Source organism: Orcinus orca, chromosome 8 (genome assembly GCF_937001465.1).
Source record: "Orcinus orca chromosome 8, mOrcOrc1.1, whole genome shotgun sequence".
Lineage (NCBI taxonomy): Eukaryota > Metazoa > Chordata > Mammalia > Artiodactyla > Delphinidae > Orcinus > Orcinus orca.
In genome coordinates, this window is record NC_064566.1 from 45,789,875 (window position 1) to 45,816,639 (window position 26,765).

Consider the following 26,765-nt stretch of genomic DNA (forward strand, 5'->3'; position numbering starts at 1 on the left):
ACTCAGCAACCTCAGAAAGGTCAATGGAAGCTGAGCACACGACTAGGAGGGGTCAGGGCCACTCCTGAGTGGTGAAGCAGGGACACGCAACCAGCTGCGTGATGGGAGATAGAAAAAACTGAGATTAAAAACGTGTGACATCAACTGTATTTAAAGGACCCAGCAGGGGGCAGGTGCTGTCATGAACCACATCCTGGAAGAGGGGCAGCTGTTCCTGGGTAGATTTGGCCCATCCCCTTCCAGGTCCTTCTGTGCAAAGTTGAGGGCTTTGGACCAGCTGACCCCTAGGGACTAGCCAGTCCAGCATTCTAGAGGCACTATTACAAAGAGCAAACTACAAATCTTGAGTGTAAAGCTGATATCTTTTACTTAGGTAACCGCTACCCATTTCCAGCGTCACAGAAGGTTCACTTGTTTCCAGTCAATAACCACCCTTCCCACCCCCAGCTAACCACAATTCTGACTTCGAAATCCACAGATTAGCTCTGCCGGTTCTGGAAATTAATATAAATGGAATCAAACAGTATTTTCTCTGTGTTTGGCTTCTTTGCTCAACATAATGTCTGTGAGATTCATCCATGTTGCTGCATCTCTCAGTGACACTCTTTTTAAATAAAGTATGGTCTCCTTGGTCTGAATATACCATATTCATTGATCTGTTCTCTGCTGATGAGCACTTTGGTTGTTGCTGGTTTGGGTCATCCTGAATGAAGCTGCTGTGAACCTCCTTGCAGGGCCTTCTTGGGGACACCTGCCTAATTTCCCTTGGGGGAACCGCTGGCCCATAGGGTAGGTGTTGTCTTTAGCTTGAGTAGATATCACCATACGGCTTCCTAAAGTTGAGGGGTGACTTTTACAGGTCTCAAAATGAATATCAAAATAAGGAAGGAAGTAGAGGGAGAGCAAGAGGAAAGAAACAGATAGACCTTAAAGTATTCCCAAGACTGATTCTTTCAGTAAATGTTGAGCCCCTACTAGGAACTGCTAACAGCTGGGCCGCGCCTCTTCCCCACTTCCCGTGGCCTGGCGTCACCTGATCCCTGCTCCACTAGGGCAGCTACGCCTTGCTGGCACAACCCTGAAGGCACGACGGAGGATCTGCCAAGTGTAACAGGCACCAGTGCTCCGTGAGGTACATCACCAGCCAGGCCGTAAATCTGAACACTCATCCCCCACCAGCTGCCGAATGGTTCCGACAGCCCCTCCCTGTGCTCAGCCACTCACATGAAGAGATCAAGGTCACGGCAGCTTTACATTTCACGCCTCAGCACCCTGCATCCCAGGGAGACTTTAAAGCATATCCAAAGCAATTCCCTTTGCACCTATGCTGAAAAGGCATTTACAGCGTTCCTGAAGCACAACGCCCCGCACAGGGTGAGCCAAGGCTCCCGCCCTCTGCTCTCTGCCTGCTCACAGAGCACGCGGCCACTCTCCCCCCACGTGCGCCCCAGTTACACCAAAGAGGTCACTCCTGCTGCTCCTCCTGGGGAAACCCTGACTCTAAGAGACTGTTGTGCTCCGAACCTAGATCCTGCCTTTCTGCAGAGAAGGTTTTCTCCACCTCAGCACTAGTCACATCTTAGGCCATGTTAAGCCTTTGTTACAGGGACCGTCCCGTGAATTGTAGGACGTTTAGTAGCATCTCTGGCCTCTACCCTGTAGATGCCAGTAACAAACCCAGGAGTGACAATTAAAATGTCTCCAGACACTGCCCCTCCAGATTTCTGCTTGGGGGGTTCAGGGAGTATCATCCCTGGTTGAGAACCACTGCAGTAGAGAAAGAAGTTAGGGACTTCCCTGGTGGTCCAGTGGTAAAGAATCTGCCTTCCAATGCAGGGGACACGGGTTTGACCCCTGGTCAGGGAACTGTGATCCCACATACTGCAGGGCAACTAAGCCCGCGTGCCACAACTACTGAGCTCGTGCGCCTCAACTAGAGAGCCTGTGTGCTGCAAACTACAGGGTCCACGCACCCTGGAGCCTGCGCACCACAACTAGAGAAGAGAAAAAAACCGCACGCTACAGCTAGAGAGAAGCCCGCGAGCCACATCTAGCAAGGAGCCCGAGCATCACAACGAAGGTCCCGCGTGCTGCAACTAAGACCCGACGCAGCCAAAAAAAAAAAGTTAAAAAAACACCAGCCAGTGTGTTCTCTCCTCTAGAAGGAAATGATCAGTTTTCCAAGACAATCACGCTGGACTGAGTGGGCCTGCTTAATCCACAAGAGGCGTTTTAATCTTGGCAACTGTGTAAAACCAAAACAAAAAAACCACACTGTTTACTCTGGTAAAACTGAAAGAAAAACTAAGAGGCATAAAAAGAAAATTCGGGAAAGCAGAGGTAAGAGGATTTGGAGGGCACAGCAACAATGAGGGAGAAATCATCTTTGTAAATTCCCGTTTGTGAGCTGACACATCCACCACGGTTTCCCACATGAGTGACTCAAATGCCAAATTGGAGGCCATAGCTAACTTCATGATAGCACTGGTTTGGGGGCTCCAAACTGCAAACCCAGTGTTTTCAGGAAGTGTCCCTAAATCCAAGTTCATCTCATTATATGAAAACATGCACACATACACACAACCTTACTCTCCTGTCCTATCAGATCAGACAGTTGAAAATGTATGCTCTTCTGGTATTTTTTTATTTTCTTACTGATTCCATTTTACTAAAACAAACAAAAACCATACAAAACACTTTTAATATACCTTAGAAAATTAGCAAAAAATTAAGTTCAGCATATTACATTGTACAACATTTAGGTAAGAATGTTTGAAAATTATAAATATTTTGTTCCTTCTCAACATAGCACGTCACAAAAATACATTTTAAAACTTTTTTCATGAATGATTCCTAGAAATGATCATATCCCTATTTATCAAGGAAAAGGTCTGATTAGGACAAGCATTCACGGACACCTGAAATGTTCTGTACAGTAACTACAAAAGTAAAACCAAGGGGTCTGCCGGCACTTGGACAGTTGAAACCATTTTAAATATTAGGAGGAATTCAGTTAGTATCAAGACATCATTCCAAATGGGATTTACTTAGTTCATCTCTGTGCTGTCCTTGACTCGTAAGTAGCTATCTCAGCCAAAGCACTGTTTGAAAGACTTCTGCCTCCTTGAGATAGCGCCGCTGGGGCTAGGATGCCAACCGGTCACACTGCATGAACCTGCACAACCAGAGACACAGACGGCAACCGCTTAGAACGAGGGCCAAGTGTGAGAGAAACGCCTTCTCCAGTAGAGCATCCGTGGTCACAGGCAGTCCACGTCAACTGCGGGCCACGGCGAGCAGGCTGGCCCATCTAGTTTAGGAACAAGCACTCGGAGGAGGAAGAACAACGGCCCGGCCCGCAGAGGTTCTGGTAGCCAGTGAGCTGAGCGCCGCTCGCTGCCAGCCACACGCCGCGGGTCGATGAGGACGCCACTGCGCTGTCCGAGCGCTGGCCCCACCGGCAATCTGAGGGAGCTAACGGGAACTTTCAGAAGCTGAAGTTTTCAGAGAAAGGGTAAATAAAGAGCTTGACGATGCTGACTTTTTTTTTCTTTTCAGGTAAGCCCTTCTTTACAGGCAGATAAGTAAGAAGGCTTCCTTAGTATACTGACCAGGAGGCACTGAAAGAAGAAGAGTTAGAAGCAGCAAAGCCAGGTCCTTTTGTCTTTAGCATAAAGCTTTCCAGTTATACTCAGAACCTACATAACTGACATGACTTCTGCTCACTCCGTGGCCTTCTTTCCTTTCCAGCTCTTCTCTCTCTCTTCAAGTTCTGCCTGGGTGAAAGCTGCAGGGCCCCAGTTAGTGATCAGGTGAGGGTTTTTTGAACCTAAGAGACAAACATGCATTAAACATAGGAAGTCTTATATTCTTCAATTAACATTATCATTTTTCCACAGACAAAGGAGTAACTTTTCTACGTTATTTCTTCTCTGAGGAACATCCATAAAGGTTATACCAGCCAAAACAACTAGAAGATGTATACAAAGGGGATTAACCAGGCCTTCTTATCTATCAGAGGGCAAGTGATTATTCAAGAGAAATTTACTGTAAACAGCTGGGTTTCTGTATATTTGGGCTGAGGAAGTTTGTTTTTTGGGGTTTTATTTTTAGCACAATTCAAGTACACAAATAAAACAGAAAAATAAATTGACTAAATATCTGATTACTTCAAAGAATGTGTTACCTGGTTCTATCAATCGAATTAACCCTTCATGCTGGGCCACTCTGTCCTTCCAGCTCTTGGTCTTGTTAGTTGCCATCTCCAGCTTCTTTTTAACTCCCTAGAACAAAAGCAGATTTTAGACTATGCAAACACACAGGTAGTTTAAGAGTCAAATAACAATGATTAGGCACTTACTATACACTAGTGGATTATCTCATTAAATCATCACAGCCATAAGAAGCACGAAATATTATTATACCGTTTTACAGATGTGGAAACTAGGATTCAGAGCAGTTAAGTAACCTGCCCGAGGTCACACAGAGGACGTAATTCGCACTAATTACAGATGAATATATAAGACCCTCGTGTGCCAGTTCCGGCTTACTGCCGCTCGGCTCCAAACCCACCCTTCGCTGTCTTGCCTGTGCCGTTAGGCTAACGTTCCCTCGACAGCTGGCACCACTTAAGCTTCGTTAGTGGAAGGGCTGGCGGGACACTGCAGGAGGCTCCACTGTGCTCTGCGCAGCAGCTCCTGCGGCTAGTGGGACACCCATGGTGCTCACACCAGTGGGTTTTAGCGGCACCTCCGCTGTGGGCAGCTTCCACCAGTGCCCCAGAGGGTGGCTTCCCAGTCTCAGCACCTCACTGAGCTTTTCTGCCACCCAGTGGGCGAAGGCCATGCCCTCTCCAAGAAGGACTGGCTCACAGCACTGGGCTAAGGGAGCAAAGTGGATGTGTTCCTCCCCTGGGCGCTCTGCCTCAGCCCTAGAGGCAGTGGCTGCTTCCTGTGTCTGCCCTTCCTGCAGCTCAGAGTTTTCTTTGCTGCTCAGGAGGTAATCCCCTGTTAGAGTTAATAGTCGTTTATATTAAACCTTCCCTGTTCATATTGCCGGCGTAGTTTCAGTCTCTTGATTGGACTCCAACTGTTACGCCCCATCGCCTGTAAAAAAATTCCTACCTACAGCTAAACACAATTCTTACACCACTTCTTACAGTAAAGCAAATATCCTGTTGCTTTAAATGTTTAAGAATATTTAAATGCACGTGTTTGCAGGGCTGGGTTTAATGACCTCGTACTGCTCAAGTGCTTGCTTCCGCTCAAGCTCCAGCTGTTGCAGCTGCTCCACGGCTTCCTGCAGGGCCTGCTCTTTGACGGCGCGCTGGTTCTCCAGCTCCTGCTTCTCCGCCTCCGTGGTGCGAATGGCCTGCTGCTGCTCCAAGTGCCACTTCTCCAGCTCGGCCCTCTTGGACGACTCTTCCTCCAGCAACCTGCGATGCGAGCTCGGCGTCAGACCCGCCCGGTCACCGCCCCTGACCCAGCAGATGTCGGAGCACGCCAGAGCCGCAGAGAAGCCTGGGGGTCATCTAACCCACCGCTCATTTCACAAGAGGGAAACTAGATTCACAAAGTGGCTAAGGTGACTCATGAGTCCTGCTCCAAGCTCTGTTTCACCCTTTTATGAAAAAAAAAATGACAGTAAAAATAACATGCGTTGAAGGCTTAACGGGCCAAGAAGGAAGTGTGTTTTCTCAATTAATCCTCACAATAAACTTAAGTACTATTATTATTCCGTTCAGAGATGAAAAAAGTGAGGCACAAAGGCTAAGTGACCTGCAGGGCCGTGTTTTGAAATTTGCCGGGTTGCTACAACATTAAAACATTTTTTATCTAGTGAAGACCTATCACCAAGGAAAAAGCTGACTAATGAAAGCAAGAGAAGAAGGAGCTGACAAAAGGTAGAGTGAGCAGACACCATTTCCTAACGAAGCGCTGCCTGTCAGGCTCTTCACCTTCCTTGCTGCTAACCCTCCACAATTCTGCAAGGTGTTATTATCCCTGCAGATGAAGTCAAAGGGTTTAAAAGTATGACACACAGGTAAGTAATGGATTTCAACCCAGGCCTGTGTGACTTCAAAATGTTATCTTTTAATAACAGGCTACCTATCTGAGAATATCCAGCTATGCCAGTATTTAATAAATAAATTAACGTGCAGCCCCACCTGTACCCAAAGTGTAGACAATGTGGTTAGATGCCAGCCCAGGACGGGACGCATCTCTACCGGCTTGACCATCAGAATTATGGTAACAAGCCACACGGCAGGCCAGTAACTACTACCCAAGAGCGTTTGCGCTTCTAAAACCGACAACAGCAGAAGTAACGTAACAGACTCCACAGCCCCTATCTGACTACTCCAATCCCCATCCCCAGTCCCACACCGTTGTAAGAATTCCCTCCACAACATCCTACAGGGTTGTTCTCCAGTTCTGTGTGATGGGCCACGCTTCACAAACCGGGTCAGTTTATTTCTGGCAGCCTTGATTCTTAGAAAGTTCTTCCTCAAGTAAGATGAGCTCTCCCATCCCCTACCCCGGGTTCCACCAAGGGCCAATCTGCACCTTCTGAGACGTCCCTCGGAGTGTGACATCCGCAGTGAACACATCACTGCCAACGTGGGCTGACCAGTGCAGAGTGGACTCACTTACTCAGTGTGTATATATTCCACACTGTCCATGTGCTTTTCTAGGCACAGGGGATACAACAGTGAATGAGACCGGAAGGATTCTTCATCCTAGTGGTGAAAGTCTGGAGGGGAAGGGACATTTGCAGGAGGTTAGGCTGCCCAGCCTGAATCCCCTTCACGTGTCTAGGGATGTCTTGATGGAAGCCACTGACACAAAGGAGCAGAGACAGTGAAGAATTTATCTTTTGGTGGCAGCAACATCTAGTGTCAAGTGATGGCAGGAGCAATGGGGACAACTGACTGACCGACCCACGGTGCCAATGTCGACATCAGCGGCACCCTCGCTGGGCTCTTGCCGTGGCCTGGTCAGCGCTGCTCAGCCTCCCTTGGTTCCTGCCTGTGTTCAAGGCCTGGCCACCTGCCTTTCTGTGGAATTGGTGAGTTTCTCAAGAACCTTCCAACAAATGCTTTTATTGCTTTAGCTAACCCAAGTTGGTTTCTGTGGCTTACAAACAAGACTCCTGACTAAAGACTTGAACCTCTCTGTGCCTCAGTTTCTTCATTTATAAAAAAGGAATAGGAACTATACCTACCACCAAAGGTTTGCTGATCCATTAAACGTGATAATGCAAGTAAGGTACTTAGAACAGTGCCTACCATGTCGTAAGTGCTGAATAAATATCAGTTCATAGTATTATGGTGGGACTATCACCTCACTTGCTCCGAACACTTCATGAAGGCTGCTTGAGAGTATATGAGGTTTTTGGCAATCAATCATGTCAGGGAAGTAAAACCCTGAATCTTTTCAAATGAGCTGCTATTAAGCCAAGTACCCTGGATCCTATATTGTTCTGTTGATATTTTAAATTATCTTCTTGCTCTAAAACCACCATTCCAGCCTGTCAGCACCTTTTCTGAATGCTTATTTGACATTCTATACGTTGCATAGCTTCCCCATCTGCAGAGGAGCTAAAGGAACAGAAACCAACCTACTCCGAGTGACCACCAAATCCAGACGTCACACGAAACTCTTTGCAAGCATCCCCTCCCTTACCCTCACAACAACCCTACGAGCTTATCGTATAGATAAGGAAATGAAGGCTGCAAGAAATGAACTAACTTTTCTAAAATTACACAGCTAGGAAGTACCAGGGCTGGGAATCAAACCCAGACCTCACGCCAGGGCTCAGCGCCAACCTGCCTTCAAATACATGAAGAGTATTATCGCATGGAAGAGACTGTTGTTGCACATGGCCCCATGCGTAGAACCTGGCTCCATTCGTTCAAAAAAGACTCCTTGGGCACTGACTGTGTGCCATGCACTGTACTAGTTGCTGGGAATACAGACCTAAGGTACGCTCCTAGGCCTCACAGACACAAAAATTTAGTGGGTGGAAGTTATAACCGGACAGACTATGGCTCCGTCTCAAGAACTTTCCAATGATTGAGTTGTCCAAATGTTAAACGAACAGTTTCCTTCTGAGTTCCCATTCCGGAGAGGATAGATAACCTTCAGGATTACACATTTTTTAAAAAAAACTTCAATTTTAGTGGGGAAAAAAAACCCCAACAAGATCCAGATGGCTCAAGTCAAAGTTCTTGTATTTAAACAATTCACTATAAAAAATATCTCTGGGAAAATTTAAGACACTGACAGAGAAGGCACCATCCATTGGAAGAACAATGAGATGCCAAACGTTCGAAGAATGACTTGCTATTGCTTAAAGAAAGGACAGAGGCTAACTAAAAAGCCTTCTAGGGCTTCCCTGGTGGCGCAGTGGTTGAGAATCTGCCTGCCAATGCAGGGACACGGGTTCCAGCCCTGGTCCAGAAGATCCCATGTGCCGCGGAGCAACTAAGTCCGTGCTCCACAACTACTGAGCCTGCGCTCTAGAGTTCACGAGCCACAACTACTGAGCCCACGTGCCACAACTACTGAAGCCCACGCGCCTAGAGCCTGTGCTCCGCAACAAGAGAAGCCACCGCAATGAGAAGCCCACATACCGCAACGAAGAGTAGCCCCCGCTCACCGCAACTAGAGAAAGCCCGCACACAGCCAAAAATAAAAATAAATTAAAAAAATAATAAAAGCCCTGTATATACACCCTCAGCCTAAGATTATATTACAGTTCATTAGTACCAGACTTAAATGTTTCTATCTCAACTCCACGATGACCTCCCTTGATTTCCTACCCAGAAAGGCCTACCCTGAGTGGGAGCAAGGAGAAAGCCCCCTTTGCCAATCTGACAAAATGTCCCTCTGGGGCTTCCCTGGTGGCGCAGTGGTTGAGAGTCTGCTTGCCGATGCAGGGCACACGGGTTCGTGCCCGGGTCCGGGAAGATCCCACATGCCACGGAGCGGCTGGGCCCGTGAGCCATGGCTGCTGAGCCTGCGCATCCGGAGCCTGTGCTCCGCAACGGGAGAGGCCACAACAGTGAGAGGCCCACGTACCGCAAAAAAAAAAAAAAAAAAAAATGTCCCTCTGAATCAGGCCCAGCCTCCTGTGACTTCGGGAAAGAGATGGACTCGCCTCACTTAAAAATGACCACTAGAGGGCGCGAACCTGTCCACTTCAAGTTCCAAAAACTAAAGTCAAGTTCCAAAAACTAAGGTAAAAGAACAATTTAGAGTAGTAAAATTCATAAAATGGCCTTATATACCCCAAGAAAAACTAGTTAGTTTTTGTGCAGTAATATCAGCTTATTGGAGCAGAGCTGTATGTAGTAGTTATATTTGCATTTAAAAGGTTGGAACCATTTACTTAAATCAGAGTGTACAAAATAATTAGCCAGAGCATTTTTTTTTTTTTTTTTTTTTTTTGGCCGCATTGCACAGCATGCAGAGATCTTAGTTCACCGACCAGGGATAGAACCCGTGTCCCCTGCAGTGGAAGCACAGAGTCCTAACCACTAGATCGCCAGGGAATTCCCTAGCGAGAGCTTTTTAAATAACAATATTCATGCCTGGGCTCCTATCCACAGATATTTTGATTTACTAAATTTGTGTCAGGCCCTACATGAGTATTTTTTAAAAGGTTTATAGGGGATGATGATATTTACCACTGGTTAAAAACTACTGGCATCAATTATCCAAAACTGTCTTATTCAAAACATCACTCATTCTATAAACATGAAATAACTAATACTTTAATAAATTTCTGGAGTTATCTGGTTTCCTTTATGATCTAATCTCTGCCGTGTCATAATTAACCTCCCTCACAGCTTCAGAGAAGTAAATATATATAACATATCTCACCTGTGAATTCTCTGCACAAGGTGATCTATAAACTCTTGACACATCACAAATGATAAGGAGGTTCAAAAACGTCTAATGTCCCTTAGAATGTCTCTCTTTGCAAGTCACATGGGACCAAACCTTCCCATGCAGTGGATGGTGTGCTAACATCACTGCCCAATAACAACAGGGTGGTGGTTCCCATCCTCTGGTTAACACCATGGTGAACACACACTTGTGGGACCCATAAATGCCAGGCAATGTGCTAGGCATTTAATTTTCTATTTAGAAGATAATTTTTTCCTTAATAGAATCAACCTTTTCAAAACCTAATTCATTTATTTTTAAGTCATTTTTGGCAACATACATAACAAAGAAACCTCCTTCTTTCTTTCCTCCTGAAGATTAAAAGAACATCTGTTGCTGCTCCACGTGTGGCATGGCAGCTATAGAAAATGTACCCCAGCTCATCCCACAAGTGCTCCTAAAACAGGGGGCGTAGCTTAAAGCACAAGATATGCCTGCACTGACCAGCTGGGGAAACAGTTTTTAGCGCTGCATCCCCTGACATGACATCTTAAAGAAAGCAAATGCGGAAGCAAGTTAGAAACTGGGAGAGGGTAGCTGAGCCCTGTCTTTAGCCCTATAAGCAAGGGTCTCCCAGCGGCCCAGACTGGGAATAAATAGCCCAGCCAGCCAAGCCCCCAGGGTCTCTCCAATCTGTCAGAGACCCCTCCCTCTCCAGCAGAGTTAGTCATTCCTAGAAAGTGTATGAGGAGTCCAGGCAAAGCACATAAAGCACAGAGGATGAGGCGATCGGCACCTGGCCTGAAGCTTCCGCACAGTCTCTTCATCTTGCCGGGCCTGCCTCTCATCCTCGAGAGCCTCCTGCAGCTTTAGGTACATGTCTTCCAGCTCCCGGACCCGCTGCAAATACTGTTCCAGTTCAGAGGATTTCTGGGCAACCTGTTCTTCCATCTGCTGCCTGATCTGACGGTATAAAAGAGTCATGTTTAAACTCAGGTTGACTTCGCCCTCAGGGAAAGCCTCCCGCTCCACCACCACCCTGAGTGAAGCCGCAGCACAGCCCACAGCCACAGCCCATCAGGGTGGACAGGGCCCGTCCTTCACTCCCCGAAGACCGAGGAAGCAAGAGCACCAAACCCAATGCCAAGACCCAAGACCACAACCAAAGAGTCTGGGTCCACAAACTACACCCGAAACGCTGTTCTCCTGCCCTGGTATATTTCTCATCCCTTTCACTCCACATTTCAGACTCAAGAAAAAAATATTTCCCTGTATAATTTCTCTTTAAACTCCTTTCTGTCTTAAAATCACCATCTTTCTACCAAGAGTCTCCTCTAAAGAGAATGAACCTTTTCCCAGTCAGAACAGCCGAAGGGTTAAAATAAGGGGGAAAGGAAAGACTGGCCTGCAGTGAGCCCTTCTGCACTTACCTGGCTGCCCAGCACCCCGTCCTTTCTCCCTCTCTAGGGCACCTCTGGCCCCAGGGGGACCTCAAGCACTTAATTAGCGTTCTAACACATTTATGGTTTCTCCATTCTAGCTAAAAGAGCTTTGAATCTCTGCCTTATAAGTTAAAAGACAAGGACATCCTAAATGCAATAACATACACATTAGCGTACGTCTCTGCAGTTTATAAGACACTTTTACTTGCATTAGCTTAGTTCACCCTCATAAGGGTCATGAAGGATCATACGACTATCCCCCTAATTTGAAGAAGAGAAACAAGTTATTCATCAGCAGGAGCAGAGGACACAAACCCAGATCTTCTGGCCACGAGGGCAGCACCCCCCATGTCATACATGCCTTCTTCTCGCGACACAAACACGTCCACTTCAAGTCTGAGCAACAAAAAGGTGCTAAAGGGAACGTCACAGCACCTATTTAATAGGCCCTGGGCCCAGCCCTCTCCCACACACTGCAACTCATGTGAGGAGACCTGTGTTCCAACTAACCAGCTCGCTGCCTGAAGCAACCTGGACCTTGGGTCTCTTGGGGATGAGAACCTCTAATCAGATGATGAGTCAGAGCTGCCAAGAGCGGCAGGCCAGCGTTCACGTGTTCTCCTGACTTCAGAACCCTCACTCTGCTCATGACAGAGGTGCAACGTCATGGAACTTATGCTTACTTTTTCCGTAGCTATTTATTTTCCAAGGCAAGACTCTGAAGGCTGAAAGGGATGCTATTAATAATTGTACCAGGATGGCAGGGACTGTCCCAAGCAAACCAGGAACTTTAGTCCTCCTACCCACAGTACTTACCATCCCATTCCATAAATTTCTACTTGGGGGTCTTGAATGCAAGGTTTACCTTTATATCCTTGGCATGGTACCTGGCATATAGAAGGTGCTCAATAAACCGATAATGAATGAATAACTTCCCCAGGAGCCCACTGCAAGTCAGCAACAGAGCCAAGCTGGCAAGATGATCTCACTCTAGCCTCCCAGCTCTTCACCCTCCACCAACCCAGGCAGGCTTTTGCCCCTCTGCCGACCGGGGCTGGCTCTGTGAGTTAAGGCCGCAGCAGCACCTCTGGGCATGCGATACTCACAAGCTTCTCCCGCTCCAGCTCCGTGCTGAACCTGGCCTGTAATTCCACTTGAGTCTGAAGGCGCTTCTTTTCTTCTTCTGCTGCCCGAGATGCTGCTTCTTCTAGTTTCTACCCAAAAACCCATCCACAGAAAAGCAGGGAATATTACAATGGAAGTACATTTGGAGAGAAATGGTCACACTTAAACATTATGGAGGAAGTCAAACATTCTCAGTGTTCAATAAAGACCGAATAAAACTTGTAGATCCACTGGAATTCCATTCCAACAATTTTCCCAGTCAACATACAAAACAAATTAGGTAAATGAATGATTCCTCATAACTCTGAACAACATTTTGCCAAGAAAATTTTAGTACAGTCATTAAGTTAAATTCACTTGCAAATGCATTCATGAGGTAGGAATCTATTTCTTGAGCTTGTCCTATACAGTTTTGTCATCTTAACATTATTCCTTAAAACTTTATCAGAGCTCAACTTCCCAAAGGGTGCATGAGGAACTCCACAGACCCTTTCCCTGGCAAAACAACATTTAGAAGAAAAGCAAAAACAACCATTTAAAGTCTCTGGGAATTATCCTAAAAGCATACAGCAAACGGAGAACACTTAGCAAGAAAATCAACTGAATCTCAGCAAGAATAGTGAAAGCCTATGGCATGTGAGCCATGGTGCAGCCCCCTCTCTGCCTACTGCTCCCCCGACATGGCAGTGGAAGGAGGCTCTACCCCATGGCCGTGGAACCAAGAACATAAGCCTCCCTCTCTCCTCAGTTTCCAATCTAGGGCTAAGGTATCTCACAGGAGGGTGCAGACAAAAAAATGTTGCTTGCCGTTCCAATAAACAAAGAACATTGCCCACCATCAAGCCATCAGCCACTGCAGCTGTCCCAACAGTGCACCCTGGGAGGAATTCAGGATGGAGGAAAACAGGATCCTGGCCCTAGATAGTTAAGATGCATATCTAAGAAATAATTTTAATGAGCTCAGATTTGCATCTTCCCATACATTGAAAAGCACTAAAATCATTAACTTGAAATATCTGTTTTTTGTGATTAGCAGTAACTACATGTTTTGTTTTGTTTTGCTTTTTTCAACAAAAACTCCTTTGTATCCTGGCTCCCCGCTTACCTCTTTGGAACAGTTCCTCAGAGCTGAGAAGCTTTCTCCCGGGCTGGCTAGAGTCCTCAGTAAAGTCCGCGAATAAAACATAACTCTCAGATTTTAGCTGTGCTTTTTTTCAGTCGACAAGACCAACAAACTAAACCACAGGCCAGCTAGAAGTCTGACAGGCGAGGCCAGCAAAGAGCCCCCGTGTAGTAGGAACAAGTCTCAAAGACAGGCCTCAAAAACTACATGTGGGCCAGAATTTAAATATCAGACTGTGGGGCCAGGTAGGTTCCAGGGCATTGTTGAAAACAACAGAGCCACTGTGAGATGAACAACTGGAGGTGATACCAACAGAGGCATCCGGCTTAACAGAGAGCTGAGAGACTGACAGAGATCAGAAATGGAGACAAAGAGCTCTGCTGCCACATACAAAAATAAGCTCAAAATAGATTAAAGACCTAAATGTAAGACCAGATACTATAAAACTCCTAGAGGAAAACACAGGCAGAATACTCTTTGACATAAATCAGAGCAATTTTTTTTAATGTATCTCCTAAAGTAAAAGAAATAAAAGCAAAAATAAACAAATGGGACCTAATTAAACTTTAAAGCTTTTGCACAACAAAGGAAGCCATTGACAAAGCGAAAAGCCAACTTACCAAATGGGAGAAAATATTTGCAAATGATATGACCAATAAGGGATTAATATCTAACATATATAAACAGCTCGTACAACTCAACATCAAAAAAACAAACAACCCAAAACCTTGTACACTGTTGGTGGGAATGTAAACTGGTACAGCCACTGTGGAAAATTGTACGGAGGTTCCTCAAAAAACTAAAAAGCAGAATTACCATATGACCCAGCAATTCTACTCCTGGGTTTTTTGGGTTTGAATATTTATTTATTTATTTATTTATTTATTTATTTGGCTGTGTCAGGTCTTAGTTGCGGCACACAAGATCCTTGTTGCGGCATGCAGGGTCTTTTCGTTGTGGCACGCGAGCTTCTCTCTAGTTGTGGTATGTGGGCTGCAGAGCGCGCAAGCTCAGTAGCTGCAGTGCACGGGCTCTCTAGTTGTGGCGCATGGGCTTAGTTGCCCTGCAGCATGTGGGAGCTTAGTTCCCTGACCAAGGATCAAACCCGTGCATTGGAAGGTGGATTCTTAACCACTGGACCACCAGGGAAGTCCCCACTCCTGGGTTTATATCCAAGAAAAACAAAAGCACTGATCTGAAAAGATACAGGCATCCCAATGTTCACAGCAGCATTATTTACAATTGTCAAGATATGTAAGCAATCTAAGTGTCTATCAACAGATGAATGAATAAAAAATAGATGTGGTGAATACATATCTACAATGGAATACTACTTAGCCATAAAAAATAATTAAATTCTGCCATTTGCAGCAACATGGATGGACTTGGAAGGCATTACGCTAAGTGAAATAAGTCAGACAGAGAAAGACAAATACGGTATGATACCACTTATATGTGGGATCTAAAACATACAACAAACTAGTGAATATGACAAGAAAGAAGCAGGCTCACAGATATAGAGAACAAACTAGCGGTTACAGGGGGGAGGGCAAGATAGGGGTAGGGAAAGTGGGAGGTACAAACTGTTGGGTGTAAGATAGGCTTAAGGATGTATTCTACAACACGGGGAATATAGCCAATATTTTGTAATAACTGTAAATGGAGTGTAAACTTTAAAAATTGTATAAAACAAAAGAATGCCAAAAAAGCCCTGCTGACACCTCGGTCACCCCAAGGCACTGTGTGCACGCCCAAGGTTCTGCTTGGGAGGAGGACAGTCAGAGGTTGCACACCATGAGGCAAACAGACTCCACTGAAATAATCCAGCCAAATCATGAAACAAATAAATGAGCAAACAACAATAACAAGCTTTTGGGGGAGGGGCGAAAGCCATATCTAGAGTTGCTACAACGTATTATCTAAAACATCCAGTTTTCAACAAAAAATTATGAGATGTGCAAAGAAAGAGAAAAGTGTGACTCATACGCAGGGAAAAAAGCAGGCAACAGAAACTGCCTTTGAAGGGGCCCAGACACCGGATTTAGCAAAGACTTCAAAGAAGTTATTATATGTTCAAAGAACTAAGGAAACCATGCTTAAGGAAGTCATAGATGATATGATGATATCCCATCAAACAGACAACATCAATAAAGAGACAGAAATTATAAAAAAGAACCAAATGGAAATTCTGGAGTTGAAAAGTACAATAACTGAAATGAAAAATTCACTAGAGGTTCTCATACATACATTTGGGCTGTAGGAAGAATCTATCAAAGATAGATTGATAGGGCTTCCCCAGTGGCGCAGTGGTTGAGAGTCCGCCTGCCGATGCAGGGGATACAAGTTCATGACTCAGTCCGGGAGGATCCCGCAAGCCGCGGAGCGGCTGGGCCCATGAGCCATGGCTGCTGGGCCTGCGTGTCCGGAGCCTGTGCTCCACAACGGGAGAGGCTGCAACAGTGAGAGGCCCGCGTACCGCAAAAAGCAAAGCAAAACAAAACAAAACAAAAAAAGATTCATAGAAATTATGCAATCTGAAGAACAGAGAAGAAAACAGCATCAGAGAAATGTGAGACACCCATTAAGTACACCAACATTCACATAACAGGAGTATCTGAAGGATAGGAAAGAGAGAAAGGAGAAGGAAAAATATTGGAAGAAATAGTGACTGAAAACTTTCCCAATCTGATGGAAAATACTAACCTACACATCCAATAAGTTCAATGAACTCTAAGATAATACAAAGAGTTTAACACATACTTCATATCATACAGACATACACATCATAGTAAAACGGTGGAAAACCAAAGACAAAAAGAAAATCTTGAAAGCAACAAGAGAAAAATGATTCATCACACACCAGGAAACACCAGTAAGACAGACAACCAACTTCAGAAACAGAGGAAGTCAGCACAGAGTGTGGCATTTCTAGGGGTTGCAAAGGGAGAACCCCACCAGGAATTTGGGGCCTTAAAGTATGCCACATCCCAGGGCACAGGTGCTGCATAGGAGGACACAAAAGGATGCTTGAGCTTGTGGTTAGCAGGTGCTCAGTGATTCAAGGCAGAAAGGATCAACCCAAAGGTGCCCCAAATAAAGACCATGACCACACACTGAGGACTCAGCACCACACCCAGAATTGTGATATACACAACTGAGGAAGAAAGTTTCCCAATGAATGTCAACTATCTCATACAGCCTGTGGTACTTGACCTCCTAGCCCTGAGATGGAAAGGGAAGCTGACCCAGACTGTATCTTTGGCTCCAAACAATAAGTAAAACCCCACAATTCTAACACTAAGGGTCTTCCAAGATCCTCATGAGTGAAGATGGGAGCTAAGGGGGAAAACCTAAAAAAGCAACAGATCCTGTCCAGTTCACCAAAAGTGACCTTGACATCCTTAGGGGAATACAATGTCTCATCTTTCTCTGACAAAATTCAACTGTGCTCATTGTTCTTATAAATGTTCTTTTCTGGTCAATGAAATGTCCCTGCTACCCTGAGACCCTCATAACTTTCAAGGGCTGGGTAAACCAGGGCGTCTCACTCAGTGGTCTAGATGTACTTCCTGCGAGCACAGTTCACAAAAAAAATCTCTCTACGGTTGCATTAACCTAGTCTTGGTAGAACCAAAGCTCTACCAAGTAAGTGAGGTCGCTGTGGCCTCTGCAGTGAAATGAGAGCCCGCCCCCAGCCCAGCGTCCACGCCCACCTTCCTCACGGTCTCCAGCTCCTGCTGCTTGTTTTCATTTGCCACCTGGAGCTCCTTCATCTGTCGCTCCAGCTCCTCCTGCTCAGCCAGCACCTTCTTCCGGAGTTCTTTCCGACGCTGGCGGGCTTCTTTGTGTGGTGGGGGGCTGCCCAGCTTCAGCAGATGGATGGTAGAATGGATGGCTGTGAAAGGCATGGGAGAAAAAACAGGGAATACCCTTTATTCTTTGTAAGCCTAACATGTAAATGGCATAGTGGGAATAAAACCAGAGACCCAGGATAATTCTGATCCTGCCACTGAGCAGTGGTGTGACCGTGAGCAAGTCACAGAACCTCTTACAGCACGGGTTTCTCATCTCTAACATGAGAGAGATGATCTCTGGAGTCCCTTCCAGCTCCAAAGTTCCGTAACTGCCTATCTGTGCTTAAACAGATCTTGATTTGGGAATATCACACACATTTGAGGAAATCCCAACACTTCCAACTCCCTTTCCTATACTTCCCAAAAGGCCAGGTAAGAACAAGACATAGCAAGGGCTGAGATATAAAGTTCCTGGTATCTGATTTGCTACCTGCTGCATTTAGTCTGCCCCTCATCCATACCTTATGAAACCATCTCCCTCTATACTCCCTTCCCGAGGTGATAACAGCAGCTACCATTTTTTGAATACTTGCTATATATACACCCTTTACATGCATTATATAATTTCTACGTGAAATCTGATTTCTTTCCTGATTGTTTCAATTACTTAAAGAGCTAATACTTTCACATTGTTCAAACTCAAAAGCATGAAAGGACATAGATGAAGTCTCGCTCCTACTCCTATCCCCCAGTACTGAGTTCTCCACTTCACTAGCAACTAATGCTAACAGTTTCTGTGCATCTTTCCTGAGATACTTTAAGCATATACAAATAAACATGTATATACGTTCTCCATCTTCTGTTGACACATATCTTGGCATAACACACTCTTCAGAGCCTTGGAGAGCTTTCCATATCAGTACATACTGCACAGTACTGCACAATTCTCCACTGTGTAGCTGTACCATAATCTGTTCAACCACTCCCCAATTAATGGACGTTTAAGTTGTTTGCAATCTGTCACAAACATTTCTGCAATGATGTGTCATTTTTTAAATATGCAACTATATCTTCATTTTCTAATTATGAACCCTCACAACAACCTGAGAGGTTGATACTGTTATTTGCCCCATTCCACAGAAGAAGAAAGCTGCTAGAGAATTCCTAACTCAACCCCAGAAGCCCAGGAGAGAGGATTCAGACCCAGGTACACTTGCCTCAAACTCTTAAACCACATCAAAGTGACCATAATTTTCAATAAAACAATTTTACCTATGTTCAGGAATATAACATTCAGAATCCTCTTTCATGATTAAAAATAAAATCTCATAAAGTGTTTCATTCTTTACTAATTTTGGAGTAATACTTTAGTTTGAAAGTTATTAAATCAGAAGTTTGCATTCTTGAGATAATTATTTGAAACTAGTGATTTCTTGTGAAAGTAACAGATCTTGAAAATTACTTGAAGTATTCAAAAGCTATTGCACAATTCCTTTTTCGTTTTACACGTTACTAAATACTCAAAATGGCTACTTTAAAATTCTTTATAGTCCTTAAAAGGGGAAATTCCATGTTCTTTAAATAGTAAGAGTAAAAAAACCTAAAATGTCCAGTTTATAATTTTCCCACACATTCATCAGGCAAATGAAATTGATGAAAATTTTGGGAACTCCTCTCACTTTGTTATTCTTCTAGCTACTGTTTCACATAGAAATAACTATAGACAATGAGGAAACAATGCCGAGTATCTTTAATGAGATCCAAAGCTGAAAGAGCTCTCAAGTTATATCATGACAAGTAATAAAAATTACCTTACCCTGAATCCACTCTTGTTTCTTCTTCTTATCTGAAGCACTGATTTCAAAGGTCTTATCAAAACATTTTATGAGAAAAAGGCATTTCTTTCCATCTTTGTCAGGCAAGGACTAAGACAGAAAGCAAAATTAGTTTTTAAAATTTTATTTTAAAATATTTAGATTAAGTTCAATCTTAATTATTTATATAAGAAGTACCTATAAATGAATATTACTGATTTTCTAATGCTGCCCCCTAGGCAACAGTACTTATGGGAAAAATGACCCTGGATTAGTGTACTACACCTAGACTGGGAGAACCAACACCACCTGATGGGCCATGCTTTGGGCTTTCCTGAGCACAGCAACCCTTGTACCTTAGCACATCTCTTAAGGGAACCCTGGAAGATATACCCATGGACTGTTCCAATAGGTCTTGACTCCTATAGGATATGAGGCTTCTAACCCAGGGTGATTCCCACACCCTCCAGATGCGTCTCTCCCTTCCTTGCACCAGGGGTATTGTTGCTGGCAGGCTGTGGTTCTTGTCCTATATCCTTATAAGTAGACTGGTATGGCCTATGGTAATCTTGTGAGTCTCCATGTTTACTTGAATCTAAGAAGACCCCTTACTGGGCACTGCACGCCCTAAGACATTAATACATACCATTTCAACCATCAAAACACATTATCATTTATGAATGAGATCTTAGGTATTTTAAATGTTCTTCAACAAATACAAATGTGGCAATAGTTCAGCTGTAAATTAAAAACTCAAAACTTTATGTTCTTGAGGACTTCACTTCTTTAACCGAATTAGCAGCTGTGACTAAAGTATTCTGAAAGTCACCCTAAGTATTCCAAGGCAATGCTCACATCTTCTTTTGGTTTATCTATTACACTCAAAATGGCCCAGGTTTTCTGATATATTCATGATTTCAAACACTTTCTTACTGAATTTTTTTTTGCTTTATTTTCTTATTTATGATTCCATTTTATTCAAGAAATGATCCCTTAAATATACAAATGAGATTTAATCCCTATATTTTATTCTCGAGTATAAGAAAATAAACTCACATTAGAAAAAAATTTTGTCAGGTATCTAATTTTTTGGTTCAGAAACTATGGCTACTGTATGCCTATATTATTTTGGAAATGTAAATTTTAAGATTATTTTTAAGGCTCTGGAGTCTAGAAGAAGATACACTACTTGAACAGCAGGGGGCAGCACTGGAAAGAGGTAACCGTTGACTCTTACCTCCACACAGCAGTTCTCATCCAAGAGAATGTCTCCTTTCTTATCTTTCAGATCCTCACTCACATAGTAAGAAATTATGTTGGGTTTTAGTACAAACCAGCGTTCAGTCCAGTTTTTCCGTCTATGGCCTTTTTTCATCATGTAACCCTATGAAAGATTAAATCTGATATAAACTCCTGTCCTTTTATTTATAAGAGCTGATACCTCTTCCTTGACATTCTTGCCTACTCCATTATCTGATGTGTGGCCTTGAATACATGAATATCAAACGTTCTTGCCCTTTGTGGATCATGAACCCTTTGAAGAGCTACAAAGGCAGGGCACTATACCCAGTCAAATTCATGCAAGCATGTGCAGATAAAAGTTTACATAGAATTTTAGACACTCAGAGACATCTCCTCCCCCCACCCAAACCCCCCAACCTCGCCAAAAGCTATATGCAGATAAGAGACTGCAAGAGCCCCTGATGTTAACAGCATTGTGGGGTTTCTTTTTTTAATACCTTATCTTTTAGGGATGCCTACTGAAATATTTATAGATAAAATGAAATGTCTGGATTTGTGTCAAGATAAGACAGGAGAGCTCAAAGTAGGCGGGGAGGATTAACCAGGTATCAGTGGTTCCTGGGGCTGGGTGATGGGTATACGAGAGTTCATTATACTATTCTATCTGTTCCCTTTAAAATAGAAAACAAACACATGCACACACACAGTGATCTGAGATTCTCAGTAAATCTAGACCTAGACCTCACAGTGATTCTCAGTAAATCTAGACCTCCATCAATGAAAATGCTAAAACCTATCAGTCAACTTGGCCAAGCATATCTTCTCAGCCAGTCCCCCTCTGGCACCAAAGTACCTCTCTACCTGACCTCACAATTCTGGAGGATGACTCTGCTCCAAAGGAGCAGAAAAAGAACTGGACCAGTAGTTAGGCTACTGGCTTCTAAGTATAGCTTCTATGCTCACACTTACTAGCCCTGTGCTTCCTTCCCATACATCAGCATCAAAGGTGTATGATTAAAAATTTTACTTCAGCAAAACTACACATTTATTATAGGCCAAAACCCTTCAGTACTATTCAAGAATAACTCACTTTTTTTTTTTTTTTTTTGGTGGTACGCGGGCCTCTCACTGTTGTGGCCTCTCCCATTGTGGCGCACAGGCTCCGGACGCGCAGGCTCAGCGGCCATGGCTCACGGGCCTAGCCGCTCCGCGGCATGTGGGATCCTCCCGGACTGGGTCATGAACCCGTGTCCCCTGCATCGGCGGGCGGACTCTCAACCACTGCGCCACCAGGGAAGCCCTAACTCACATTTTAAATAGTAAATCTATAGGTGCTGATAGCTTATGGTAGACTATACACATTGTTAAATATATGATAATATCTTGGCTGTATCATTCGATTATTACACTAAGTTCTAATCATATTACTTGTTCAGTTTGCTAATCCTTGAACATTTAAGCCAAAGCTATCTCATACTGCAATTCATCTGTAGTTCTATATTCTGCCATCCTAATCTGTCTGGAAATCCTCTTCAGACAGAGACCATGTCTCATAACTCTTTGCAGCACCAAAAACTTACACAAATTAAGCCTCAATTAATTTTTTTGATGGGCTCCATTTGGAGAAAAGAGCAAAAGCAATATCACCTAACAGAGCAAAGAAAGGACCAAAGTAAGGAAATCCCAAATCAGAGCTATTATTCAATGTAATAAGGTAGGAAATCTAATCTAATCCACTAAAAATATATAAATTCTACTTAATAAGCATTAAGCCTCCATACGTATATCAGATGCTATGCAGGTGCTGAGAAAACAAACTTTATCATCTAATATGATAAACACAACTTTACTATATAAAGGTATTTTTTCCCAAAAGAAAGAATATTTTTATGATTTTATAAAAATAATATATATCATATATATAAAGAGAGATCAACATGTGTAAACATATATAATAGTAAGTCCAATAATAAGAAAAGAACAAAGAATAAAATAAAATTCACAGAAATCCCACAATCCAGCAGCAATCAACATCTTGGCACTCATCCTTCCAGACAGCTCTACAAACACAAATCACATTGCATGAAAGGGATGACAAGACACCTACTGTTCAACAAACTTTTTTTCACTGAACAATATGCCATGGGATCTTTCAGATGAATAAGTATGGATGTACACGTGACATAAAAGTACTTTAAAAATGTTTAGAAATGTGATCATTTAAACAGTTATTTCAAAATAGTAATTTCCCAATGCTTAACTATAATTCTTTACAATGAAAGCCTAACACAAGACTGGGAAAATAAGAAACTTTATTCCTGTTCTCAATCAGTGTAAAAGTATAAGTGACTTAGACTCATCTTTGTAATGCAAATTTGTTTTATTTCAAACATGTCAAATTCTAAAGGTAAGGAGAAATAGTGTTATAGGACTCTTACCTGTTTCAGCACATCTAATATAAGCTCATTAAAGACCTCGTTAATTGCCATGGACACTGTCTGCCGATCCATGCCTTTGCTAAACTGTCCATTTCCAATAAGCTCAATCAGTTCCCACACGGAAAGGCCATCTTTACTGTCATCAAAGTTGATTTTATAATTTTCAAATTGTTCTTGTTGCCAACCTCCTCCCATAGCTTCTGTAAGTTTCTTAAGCAGGTATTCAATCTATATAAAGAATTTTTAAAACATTATTTCATAGCAAAAAAATAACTTTTAAACTTAGGTATGTACCTGTGTTACTTACACTGAAAGGTCAATTTCGGAAATATTCTTTTATAGTGCCAAAAGTGTATCTTTCAAGCATCATGATACTACCAGGGAGAAGGGTATGGATAAAATGCCATTTATTCTATATGAAACTAGAATAAGTAATCAAAAACTGGAATCTTTAAGAGTATAGTATATTTGCATACAGAACTAAAGCAAACTGCACACATACTATCATACACAAACTAATTGATGTGATCTGATTACTCTTGGATTTCAATATATCAGAATATTAATTTTACTGAACAATAAGCATCTCAAAGTACGTACAACTTAGTCACCAATTTATTAATTTTCCACATAAGCCAATTATTTGAAATTAATGCTGCTGCTTCTCATTAGAATGCTGACAATGTTGTAAACAACGGTGAATTCCTAGCCTGGGCCAGAAAAGTCTATTAAATCCCGAAACACATAGCTTTGTATAGAAAAACAGTAGAAAATACTGCACGCATCCTTCCAGACAGCTCTACACACACACACATCACATTGCATGAAAGGGATTACAAGACACCTGCTGTTCAACAACCTGTTTTTTTCAGATGAATGAGTATGGAGGTACACGACATGAAAGTACTTTAAAAGTGTAAATGAAATAGTAACAGTTAAACAAAACAGTGATGCAGTAATACTGAATGAGAATTGATCTCTCTTATCTTCTGGAAAGCCTGGGTATCCTACAGTGCTCTCTCAAACTCAACATGTGCAAAAATGAATGAACCATCTCTACCTTTCAAATGGCTTCTCCTCCAATTATGGATTTCAGTTGGGAACAACACCATTCACCCATGTCAGGACCCTTTTCCCCACTCCCTTACATCAAATCAGTGACAAAATCCTACTGTTTTCACCTCCCTTCTTTAAACTCTGCCTAGCTCCCTATCACCTCAAAGATAAAGGCCAAGCTCCTCTGTGTCCCCTGTGATCACCCCTGCCTACTGTCTCTAACATATTTCCTGCCATGCCCTACTGCAGATTTTACACTCCACCAATAACCACCACCAACACAGATCGCAAGCATGTTCTGTAAAGGGCTAACTTGTAAACATTTAAGACTTTCTACATCTCTGGTATATGTTCTTCTTTGTTCGGGTTTTTTTTTTTTGTTTTTTTGGTATTTTTTAACAACCCTTTAAAAACGTGAAAATTATCTTAGCACATGGGCTATATAAAAACAGGCTATGTGGGCTGAATTCACCCAGCAAGCTGTAGTTTGCCAACACCTGCTATAGATTATAAGTAGTCTACCCATTTAACACATTTTTTTATGCTTCTATGCCTTGCCCCATGCTGTCCTATCTAGATTACCTTTCCCCATTTCTCTACCCAGCTAACTGGTATCTGTTCAAATCCTACATTGTCTATAATATTCCCACTCAGAATAGTCCAAAATGTGGACCAGCAGCATCAGCATCACCTGGAAGCCTGTTGGAAATGAAGAATCTCATACCGCACCAAAGACCCCAAAATCAGAATCTGCATTTTAACAAGAACCCCCAGTACTTCCATATGCACATTAAAGTTTGAGAAGCACTGCTCTGGTAAAACTGCTCTGACCCAGGTCAGGTGTTCCTCTTCTGTGTCACTGCACTCAGCATACTGTATTGAAACTATCTCTATACTCATACGCTGCCCCCTGTAGATTTTCTGAAATCCTTACAGGAGGGACAATGTCCCACTCATCTTTGAATCTCCAGAACTCAGAATCATACATAGAATGTAGTAGAGGTCAATTAATGAAATGGAAATAAACTAAGCTAGGTCTCAATTTTTCTCATCTATGAAATGGGTATAATAACACCCATCATACAGAACTACTATGGGGATAAAATGGGACAAAAATAGAACACTGTGCACAATGTCTGGCACAGTATGTACTCCATCAATGTTCCTTCCTTCTGCACTGAGTAGAATATTATTCAACCATTTAACATTACATTTAAGGCAGACTGGTTCAAGATGGCAGAATAAAAGGACGTGCACTCACTCCTTGTTGCGAGCACACTGGAATCACAACTAACTGCTGAACAATCATCGACAGGAAGACACCGGAACTCACCAACAAAGATAACCCACATCCAAAGACAAAGGAGAAGCTGCAATGAGATGGTAGGAGGGACAATCACAGTAAAATCAAACCCCATAACAGCTGGGTGGGTGACTCACAAACTGGAGAACAATTATACCACAGAAGTCCACACACTGGATTGAAGGTCCTGAGCCCCATGTCAGGCTTCCCAACCTGGGGGTTTGGCAACAGGAGGAGGAATTCGCAGAGAATCAGACTTTGAAGGCTAGTGGGATTTGACTGAAGGACTTTGACAGGACTGGGGGAAACAGAGACTCCACTCTTGGAGGGCACACACAAAGTAGTGTGCACATCAGGACCCAGGGGAAGGAGCAGTGACCGCACAGGAGATGAAGCCAGACCTACCTGCTAGTGTTGGAGGGTCTCCTGCAGAGGCAGGAGGTGGCTGTGTCTCACTGTGAGGACAAGGACACGGCAGCAGAAATTCTGGGAAGTACTCCTTGGCCTGAGCCCTCCCAGAGTCCGCCATTAGCCCCACCAAAGAGCCTGTAACCTCCAGTGCTGGGTTGCCTCAGGCCAAACAACCAACAGGGAGGGAACTCAGCCCCACCCATCAGCAGACAAGCACATTAAAGTTTTACAGAGCTCTGCCCACCAGAGCAACACCCAGCTCTACCCACCACCAGTCCCTCCCATTAGGAAGCTTGCACAAGCCTCTTAGATAGCCTCATCCACCAGGAGGCAGACAGCAGAAGCAAGAAGAACTACAACCCTGCAGCCCGTGCAGTGAAAACCACATTCACAGAAAGACAAAATGAAAAGGCAGAGGACTATGCACCAGATGAAGGAACAAGACAAAATCCCAGAAAAACAACTAAACGAAGTGGAGATAGGCAACCTTCCAGAAAAAGAATTCAGAATAATGATAGTGAAGATGATCCAGGACATCGGAAAAAGAATGGAGGCAAAGACCGAGAAGGTGCAAGAAATGTTTAACGAAGACCTAGAAGAATTAAAGAACAAACACACAGAGATGAACAATACAAGAACTGAAAAGAAAAATACACTAGAAGGAATCAATAGCAGAATAACTAAGGCAGAAGAACGGATAAGTGACTTGGAAGACAGAATGGTGGAATTCACTGCCGTGAAACAGAAAAAAGAAAAAAAGAAACGAAGACAATCTAAGAGACCTCCGGGACAACATTAAATGCACCAACATTCGCATTATAGGGGCCCCAGAAGGAGAAAAGAGAGAGAAAGGACCCGAGAAAATATTTGAACAGATTATAGTGGAAAACTTCCCTAACATGGGACAGGAAATAGCCACCCAAGTCCAGGAAGCAGAGAGAGTCCCAGGCAGGATAAACCCAAGGAGAAACATGCCAAGACACATAGTAATCAAACTGAGAAAAATTAAAAGACACAGAAAAATTATTAAAAGCAACAAGGGAAAAACAACAAATAAAATACAAGGGAACTCCCATAAGGGTAACAGCTGATTTCTCGCAGAAACTCTACAGGCCAGAAGTGGTGGG

General features: G+C 43.4%; 1 protein-coding gene across 2 annotated transcripts in view; it reads right to left on the minus strand.

Annotated features, from left to right (window-relative positions):
- Nucleotides 1-2,625: 2,625 nt before the first annotated feature.
- Nucleotides 2,626-26,765, minus strand: part of SWAP70 (switching B cell complex subunit SWAP70) — a 94,248-nt gene continuing 70,108 nt past the window's right edge. For both annotated transcript variants that reach the window (XM_033404545.1, XM_004279198.2), the window contains exons 4-12: nucleotides 22,869-23,096; nucleotides 20,426-20,572; nucleotides 19,191-19,299; nucleotides 17,294-17,475; nucleotides 12,439-12,546; nucleotides 10,687-10,853; nucleotides 5,236-5,434; nucleotides 4,187-4,283; nucleotides 2,626-3,829 (exon numbers count right to left, since the gene is read on the minus strand). In XM_033404545.1, the coding sequence (XP_033260436.1) occupies nucleotides 3,723-3,829; nucleotides 4,187-4,283; nucleotides 5,236-5,434; nucleotides 10,687-10,853; nucleotides 12,439-12,546; nucleotides 17,294-17,475; nucleotides 19,191-19,299; nucleotides 20,426-20,572; nucleotides 22,869-23,096 (1,344 nt within the window). In that variant the 3' untranslated portion in view covers nucleotides 2,626-3,722. The remainder of the gene's footprint in view (nucleotides 3,830-4,186; nucleotides 4,284-5,235; nucleotides 5,435-10,686; nucleotides 10,854-12,438; nucleotides 12,547-17,293; nucleotides 17,476-19,190; nucleotides 19,300-20,425; nucleotides 20,573-22,868; nucleotides 23,097-26,765) is intronic.